The following is a 9441-nucleotide window of genomic DNA, read 5'->3' as shown; positions in this document are numbered from 1 at the left end:
TATCTGTGTCATTACAATGTCCTATATCATCTGCCTTCCTCCACTGGTTCACACTTTATTCTCTGGAAGCCTCCACCTCTCTCCCTAATATCTACACTATATTCCATAGCAGTGGTCTCCAAACTATGACCTGCTGGCTGCCATGATCTCTGCAAACAGATACCCATACATGTTATGAAAGGCAGAGCAATGTAACAGGCATTATCTGGTGTAATAATGTTCTTCCTGATGGCTCCTGTATAGTTCAGAAACAGCAGGGGATATGTAGACTACAAGGTACTACTACAGGTGCTACAGGACCACTGGGCACCATTCATCCTACTGACACAGGGGCACCATTCCAAACACCGACACAGCCGCAGCAGCTCTTCCCACTGACACAGGGAACCATTCTTTTTACTGGCACAGCGGCACCATTCTTCTCACTAATAAAGCAAACATTTCAAACACTGACATAAGGGGTACCATTTATCCTACTGACAGAGTTGTCTTATTCCATTCACTGACAGAGGAACACCATTCCTCTTACCTCCGAATGGGGCATCATGGGAACCACAGATCTGCCCCCAAAATGTGTTCCACCCAAAAAAAACAAACAAAAAGAAAACATAGAGGGACCTTTTATGTTGCACGCTATTCTATAAACCCTTAAATACCATCCTACTACACGTCAGGGTTACCCATATTTTCACTTAAAAATATGGAAAATAGAGAACATTTTTTATGTAAAACATTTTTTTACAAACATCCTAAAGTTTGGTGAAACACCTAATTAAAAGGAAGAGAGTTTAAACAGCAAGTGACTGTTAACAATACTCTGCATATAAACTCTCTTACTTACAATTAAAAGTAAACCCCCACCCTGCACTCTTTTTAATTACCCTTATACATATACCCTAACTCTAGCAATCATCTTGCTGTGTAGGCTCTGTTATGACCAGTTTTAGTGGATGTTGCAGGCTCTTTCAAGGCACAGATGGTCAGAAGTCCCCTGGTCTTCACTAGAGCAGCTCAGCAAGGTGGGTCCTCTAGTGGAATTTTAGGCATGGACATGGCATAGACAAGTTTGAGAGTTTGTGGAAGAGAGGAAGACACTACAGCTGATGGAGCCAAATGTAACCCAGACCCAGACAGGCAGTGGGGCAGTCTGGTCAGTTGAAAGATCATAGGTGTGGTCTGCGCACACATCTTGCAGACTTAGTTGAGTATCAGTAACAAATAATTGAATTAATTTGGCTTAAACTCCTTTGCTAAATCATCCCCAATGTGCTCTCGATGGGCTTGTCTTAAAAACAGGTAATAGATTCAGTTTTGAATGCTGTGTTTTCTTATCTACACCCTATAAACTAGTGATAACCTATTGCGTACCAGAAAGTGAAAGAAAATGGACAGTAAAATATAAAACTTTGTTTCTCATTCAAAATTACGGAAAGCATAAAACATTTCACACTAAATCAAGAAAACTGACATGGGTTTTAATCATTCGCTAATATTATTATATAAGTATAAAGAAATAATTAAATAACGCATAAAATCTGGAAATGCTTTAGTGTACCCTGTTCAGAATAAACTCTAAAAGGTCACCATGGTTCTCTGCTTTTAACATTATCTGCTTTCCTTTACTGGTATAGCCTAAACATGAAAATAATTTGCAATGAGTTAAACATCACTGTGTGCCCTATTAATAAACCTTTTATTTTATTTTCAGTTGAAGAAGTAAACTTTATGTCTTTAAGTAATTCCACAAAGGTCTTTGAAGAGTTGAAGAAGAAATATTTTACTCCAAAAGGAGACTGGAATCTAATTAACATTACTGTATTTGATTATCTTGATAAGGGTGATACTAACTACAGCAGGGTGATTTACACGGTATGTAATGGATGGATAGAGAAATTCATGTTATTCTTCACTAGCGAAAAATACATAATTGACATACAATAATTAGATTCGAAATTTGTAAACTTGTAATACAAATATATTCCAGGTATGTGAAACCAGGCTTTCAAATACATTGTTTAATTTTTATGGTAATCTTTAATGCAGTAGAACCCTGGTTACCTGGAACTCAGATAACCTGAAAACTCAGATAACCCAACATCTCCACTCTCCTGATTGCTCCCCCAGGCCCTAGCGGAGCTATGTTCCAAGAACACTACCACAGCTATGCTAGGGCTGCGGGAGCAATCAGGGGAGTGGAGCTGTCTGTAGAGCAGTGCAGAGCTCCGCTGATTACTCCACTCCATGATTGGCTGAGAAAAAGGAAACCCTGATGATGGCTCAAGTGTCATTAGAGTTTCCCTTTTCTCAGCCATTCAGCACTAGAGGTGAATAGGGACAAGTCTACCAATTTAAGTCTAAAGATGAATGGCTGAGAAACCTCAGTTAGACTGGGTCTACCTGGACTTTTTTAAAACCACATGTAAACGTTCCTATTGCGTTTATATGCATTTTTATGCTTTTTTAAGCACTTTTATCAGAATTTTAAAGCTTGCCTTTAAAACGCTAGACAATGCCCATGCTGCACTTTCCCGCGTTTTAACGCGTTTATGTTTTAAGTACTTAAAAACGAGTGAAAACGTCCCACTGAAGTCAATAGAAGCATTTACCCACATTTTTGGTCATTTTCTAGCTTTAAGCACACATTTTAATTTATTAAGCTTTGCAAGCAACGTTTAAGATATAGCTCATGAACGTGCCTCAAGGAAATGTCCTGGTGTAGATTAGCCCATTGGAATGCATGGGGATTTCAAACATGGTCTTTAAAAGCCTTAGGTTAAACTCTGGGGAAATTGTCCATGTAGACTGAGCCTTAACCAGAAACTACACTAACAATATTGTAAAAAAACAAAAAAAAAAACAGGTATCATATAATCTCCCGTTAGAATTGTACAATTAATTTTGAACGAGAGGGTTAGTTCTGATGAAACCAAGCTATCTTCCCATTTTTGTCAGGACTGATGAAGCCTGACCTAGCAATGATAAAAAGACTGCACCACCTGTTGAAATAAGTGTTTTAAGGATGATGACAGAATTATTAAGCAATGTAGGTCAGTCTATTAAATGAGTGATGTCTTTGTACCCGTACTTTTTTTAAAATGATTTATTTATATTGAACCAAATTAACACAAAATAAAACTACAAAAATCAAAACATTATAATATTAAATAATTATTAACAGTTAACAAATTAAAACACACAAATCAGGTTTTCAATAGTTTTTCCACTAACAAACAATCGTATAGAAATCTTTTATACAACATAAACAAACAAACATTCAGTCAGTGGATTTCTTGGCCAATTTGGATTCATACAAAAACTATTTTTAAAATTTTCATAGAGGGTGAAATTAGGTGAAGAGGGTTAAGAGCTGGAGACAAAGAGGAGTGGATTGAAGGGTGTATGGGAGAGCCATCATTAATATTGATAAGCATAGTAAGTCAATCAGTGGGCATTGGACCCTTATATTTAGCAGAAAAGGTAAAGGCATGTCAGTAGAACCAGGCTCGAATAAATTGTTCTGTGGTTCCTTTATTGGGGGCTATAAGATCCTCCATAAACATAATGTTGTTATTTCTGTGGAACTAATGGATCACTGTGGGTGGGTAGGTGTTTTTCCAGAAAGTTGTCCTTATACTTGTCCAACAAGCTGAACATTCTGTAGATAATAGTAACGAGCCACAGAACATATAAAAACCAATGACATACCCCTTCACATTGCAGCCAAAGAGATGCACAGGGACTATCCATCCTTTTATGAAAAAAGAAGTGTGAGTGGCCCCTAGTAAAATGCTAATGCTTTGCTCTGGCTCCAATCTGCTTTCATAGTCTTTACTTTTGGAGGCATAAAGATAATTGTTCTATCACTGCCCTTGGTTGTCCCCAGGATTTGTGTAAACAAAGGATGGTGCCTGTGAGTTGGCAAAGATTTCCAGATGACCAGGGAACCATCTAGGCAAGCAGAGATACAAGATACAGGAACCTGGGGGGTCCAAGGGTGTGCTAAGTTCAATATACAGAAAGTCAGAGACTTTCTGAACACATATTCTATAGTTGTTAAAAAGTTTGTTTCAGTGAGGGAAGAAGCCTGAGGTCATACATGGGAGTCAGCCAGTGAATCCAAGAGGTCAGAGAATTTGTAGTCTTGTAGTTAGGCAAAGGTAAGTCTAGACAGAAAACTGTCAAATGGTATTGGGGTTGGCAGTGGAAAATCAGAAACAAAAAGACACTCTGGAAATAAATATAACACAACACTATTATGGGTGATGTGGCCATGTTCAAGTGCAGCTTTATACAGGTAGAAAATAAAGTATTTTAGTAATGTTGTATTTAGCCACAATTGATAGTTGGGGGAGAAGATGTTCATTAAATCTTAGATCCTGATATCTTCATTTCACATGTTGTGCACATACTAGATAGGAAGAGAAATAGCATTGGTCCTGTTAAGGTATGTTTCTTAAATACCTTTTTTCCCATAATCTAATAATTTTTCCTTTTTTTTTTATTCCAGATCACAATAGAAAGAGTCTCTGAGATTTATGTCCTAACCTTCGTTATGCCAGTTTGTTTCATGGTATTGCTGGACATGTTTAGCATGTTTATTCAGATGGACAAAGCGGACCGACTAGGATTTAAAATCACCCTTATCTTAGGATTCGCTATGCTTCTTTTGATTCTAAAAGATATACTACCACTGTCAGAAACTCCTCCTTTGCTAGGTATGTGGTAATAATCTAAAACAGTTTGTATAAATACAAAAACTTTTCAGTTGTTTTAGTGCAACACAAGTATTTTAAAACATTTACTACAGCAGTGATGGGTCAGTTTTATTTACTTTCATTTTAAAATAATGTATACTTTGTTAAATTGAGGTTTAATAGCTGGCAGACTTTGTTTATGCTAAATATGAATAAAAACATTGTCAAAGTACATAGGGGAAATTTAGAAAGCCCTATTCTTCTTTCCCTGCTCTTCCTTGCAACTCCCAGCTGTCAAAATGACATCTTGGATTTAATGCTGAGATAAATGGTGCTTCTGAACGGTGTTTATAAACAGGTGGTTAGTGGAAATACAAGGTAACGTGTGTTACATTGCATTTACTCTGTTTTATCATTTAAACTGCATATATTTTTTGTCTAGAATGTTTTCTTTTTTTACTTTTAACCTCTTACTAACCATATCATATGTTTTCTATATTTTGTTTTTGAACAATATATAATTTTAGTGCCATTATGAAAAACAGATTACAAAATATATTTATACAAAACTTATAGTTTTTAGATAATTAATACTATTTTTAAACTAGCCATAATCAACCAGTGACTGTTAACTCTTAATGTATATAGCAGGCAGTGGCTCAAACTAAGGAAACAACGCTTACTATACTCTCTTACTTACTTTCTCTGTGTTCTATTGTATTGTAGGTGTATTCTGCTGCATATGTATGGCCACTATGGTTTGCAGTATATTTGCATCTATTGGAACTGCCTACATTCTAAACCTCTATAAATCACAAGAAAATGTTCCAGATTGGATAAAAATCATGCTACTAAACCGCTTGTTGTGTCTCCTGTGCTTCAAAAGAACCCATTTTCAAGATGTGGACAGTATGGTATCTTGGGAAAATAGTGAGTATGGGTGTAAAAATGTAGAGACTATATTCTTTAAAACAGTGTTATTTCTGGTCTATATCGCCACTAGGAGGATTTCCCCTTACGGTCTTTCCAGCTCCTGCATTTTACTATTAGTCAGTAAGGTCACCTAACACAATGAGCTACCAAAAGTGATTTTGGACTTTTTGAACTAATATTTGCACAATTAGGTGCCTTCACCAGGCTTTACATGGTACTGAAAGGGATGTGTTTCAGGTATAATAATTGCAATTAACAGATGTGGTTTTTAAATCAACTTTTGTGTTTCTGAATAACCAGGTACAACTTATACACTGGCATTCACTTTTGGTTTGGATGAGTATTTCATCAGTCATTTTTAGTAATACATATGCAACTTCTTTTAACTAAGCAATTTTTTTTAATATGTTAAGTGTGGTATAAACTTTTGGTACCATATTCCTTGTATATATCCCAAAATGTAATTCTGTGCAATTCTCACAACAGAGAAAGGCCTAAACAACGCAGTATGACAACTGAGGGTAACAAAAACAGTTTACTGTTAGTAAAACCCTTGTGTGAATATCATATTGCTGTAGGATTAACAGTGGAGTTCTCTGCTCCGCTGACCCTGCTCCAATGCTTTTTTATACCCAGCCTCTCTGCTTTACCAGAATGCACGGTGTCATGTGCCTGGCAACACAGAACTCCTATAGATTAAGGCAAGTCAGACAAATAGTAAACTGTAAACTGTAGTGCATGAGGACCTATGTTAAAATATTCAAGTGTTTGCATTTGTCAAGAAAATTATGTGTTTGTACTTGTTAGCTCTTATCATTTATTAATATTAACCAGCTATAATGAATAATCTTTTTTCAACCTAACCTACTATGTAACTATAATATAAAATATTACATTATCACAGGTGCCTGCCAGGTGCCTGCCAGAAAGGAGAAAATAAACCTTGAGCTTGAGGAGAAGAAATCAGATACAGAGGGACAGCTGGACATTTCTTTAGAAGTGAAGCTCCTAAACAGATTGATGCCAGCTCTTCTGAAAATCAACAAATCACTGATCGACTCTAAAAAGAAAAACATTGCCAAGTTACAATGCAGCCTTGCAGCTAGTGTGATGGACCGCCTAATATTAATAGTGTACACATTAATAATGTCAGTTGTGTCCATTTATGTCATTACTGCATGGGTTTCTCATGAATCTTAATGTTTGCTAAAAAGAATGTCTATAGCTTTTTTGCATGTGTTTTTTTTTTTTTTTTTTGCATGACAATTTTAAATTACACTTTTTAGACTTACTAAAGCAGTCAACCAACTAAATTCAAAACTGATATCTGTCTTTAGCTCTTTTGTTTAATGTACATTCATTGTCACCTAACTATAACTAAAATCATGCTACTAATATAAAGATCATTTTTTTGAGCAATCCTAAACAATAAATGTAGATACCTTATTTGAAATAATGAATTTATATGATAATACATTTTTCTGCATAAAATATTTTTATATCTTTTTCTTTTACTCTAAATCACACAATTACTTTTGGATTAAAGTAGAAAATCCCTTTTATTTATTTATGTATTTTGTTATAAATAAACACACATAAGGTTACAGCAAATCTACATACAGACATAAAACAAGAGAAAACAGTATGTTTACAACACACTGAGACATCATGTTACAGCATCTCTAGGTATAGCTATTACATAACTGGGGATCATTAAATAACAAACAATAGACACACAATGTGGATATATAATAATTTTTCTAGGAAGACCAATGGTAGGATGCTCTGGGTATATCTATTTATATAATAACATGTTTTTTAGCCACCAGCTAGAAAATTGTTAGTAGTTTCCCGCAGATAGATGCTACTGCATGAGAGACCAGATTTTTAATTCATACAATTTACAAAAAATTAATATTGAAAAGGTGGAAGGTGTTATATGCAAAACAGAGGGGGAAATCAATAAGTGGCTGTTAATAGAGGAGTGACTATTAAGTTGAAACTGTCGTCTAATAGTATGCCATACGTACCAGCAAGAGTATAAGAGGGGGTTTAGCTGAACTTCCAATGGCAGTAGCTCTCTGAGCATTTGCAATACATACCTGAGGCTTAAATGGGATACCATTTGTTGGTCCAGATCCAAGGCAGTATAACAATTGTATACCGTCATGTAACCAGTTCCTGATGTGTCTGGTTTTCTTGTCCAATTGTAAAAGTCTACATCAGGGAAATTAAGGCCTCCATTTTTCACTGGTTATTGAATGATACACATGCTTATTCCGGTTCATTTGCCTGCCCAAATAAGGACCTAAAAACTTTATAAAGGTTTCATAACTCTAGAGGAAGCAAAATTATGAGCAGCATTTTGATGGTATAAAAAATTTTGGGCAACACCATCATCTTGGTTAAACCAATCTTACCCAATTATGAGAGAGTAAGGTTGAACCATTTCTAAAGTTGGACTTTGATTAGTAAAGTGGCAAGACATTTAGAAGGTAAAGTTTAGAAGGGTTCTTTAGGATCTGGACCCCCAAATAATGCAACATTTCTTTGATCAGCACAAAGGGTTTTAGGTGTCTCTATTTTGATATCACGTATTTAGTTAGATAGAAGACCTTACTGAGATTTATCTCAATTAATCAATTAGATTGAAATTGTTCCATGCTGTGAAAAACGATTCAAGATGGCAGGTAAGCTTTTTTTTTTTTTGGTTTGGCAATATATAGAAGCAAATCATCTGCAAACACTGTAATTTTATTCCTACAGTTGCCTATAAGTATACCATCAAAATATGGGGAGGAATCTCAGAGCCTTAGTAATAGGCCAAGTGCTAAATTAAATAATACTGGTGAGAATGGGAAATCCTTGATGGGTACCATGTGTCATACCCACTTGGGCAGATAAAGTTCCATTAATCAAAGCTTCGTGATTTGGGTTCAGTAAATAAACTAAATATACGAAGCAAAAGTGTGTTTAAACACACGTAGGACAAGGATAGCACTTAGAGGCGGCCACTTTACCTAAAAAAAATTAAAAAATTAAAACCCAGGGTAATTCCAAAAAATGTAAGGTTTATTGCGGAATACAGAAACGGTTAGGTTTGTGAGATAAAAATACTGCTGCAGCTATAAAGTGCTGGCAGAGAAATCTGCCAACCTGTCTGTTATGATAATAACAACAATAAAGGGTTTTTCTGACAAGCTCCAACACTTTTGGAAAGCATTAATGCTTGAATTAAGCCATACCTCATTCCTTTTAGCAGGGCTGTTACTAGACATAAGTAATCCAAGCAGTGTGTTAGGGCATGATTTACTAGGAGTGCCAATTTACTCTCCAATCACATCTTTCCTCCCCCCACTGTATAGGCAGAGCAGCACAGGAAGGCAGGAATTAGAAGTCTCCAAATTTTCTGGAGCTGTCCCTTGCAAGATGAGTTATTGGTTAGCACTCTTGGCTTTGCAGTGCTGGTTCACAGGTTTGAATATCAGCCAGGACACAGGATAGCTTCGTGGAGTTTGTATGTTCTCCTTGTGTGTGCATGGGTTTCATCCAAAAAACATGCATTAGGGTTATTGGCTTCCCCCCAAAATTAGCCCTAGAGTTGTAATCCCCACGTGGAACAATTAGTTAGGTTACTATGGACTTTGTGAAACACTGCTTAATGCCCCTGATTCATCATTGAAATCCGCGATCGCTGGAAGCGCGATAATACGCGCGACCAGCGATCGCGGATTACCGCGGTCCGGGACTCGAGTGCGCGCGTACACTCGCATCCTGAATCTGCCGGCCGGATTCCTGCCATGCGCAATAGGGG

General features: G+C 36.4%; 1 protein-coding gene across 1 annotated transcript in view; it reads left to right on the top strand.

The window, feature by feature from the left end:
• Positions 1-976: 976 nt before the first annotated feature.
• LOC140338488 (5-hydroxytryptamine receptor 3A-like) overlaps positions 977-9441 on the top strand; it is a 32933-nt gene continuing 24468 nt past the window's right edge. The window contains exons 1-4 of the mRNA XM_072422723.1: positions 977-1019; positions 1709-1869; positions 4508-4715; positions 6532-6732. Coding sequence (XP_072278824.1) covers positions 977-1019; positions 1709-1869; positions 4508-4715; positions 6532-6732 — 613 coding nt within the window. The remainder of the gene's footprint in view (positions 1020-1708; positions 1870-4507; positions 4716-6531; positions 6733-9441) is intronic.

This window comes from Pyxicephalus adspersus, chromosome 9, assembly GCF_032062135.1.
Source record: "Pyxicephalus adspersus chromosome 9, UCB_Pads_2.0, whole genome shotgun sequence".
Classification (NCBI taxonomy): domain Eukaryota; kingdom Metazoa; phylum Chordata; class Amphibia; order Anura; family Pyxicephalidae; genus Pyxicephalus; species Pyxicephalus adspersus.
Note: the sequence above shows the minus strand (reverse complement) of the source record. Positions and strands in the feature narration are given on the sequence as shown.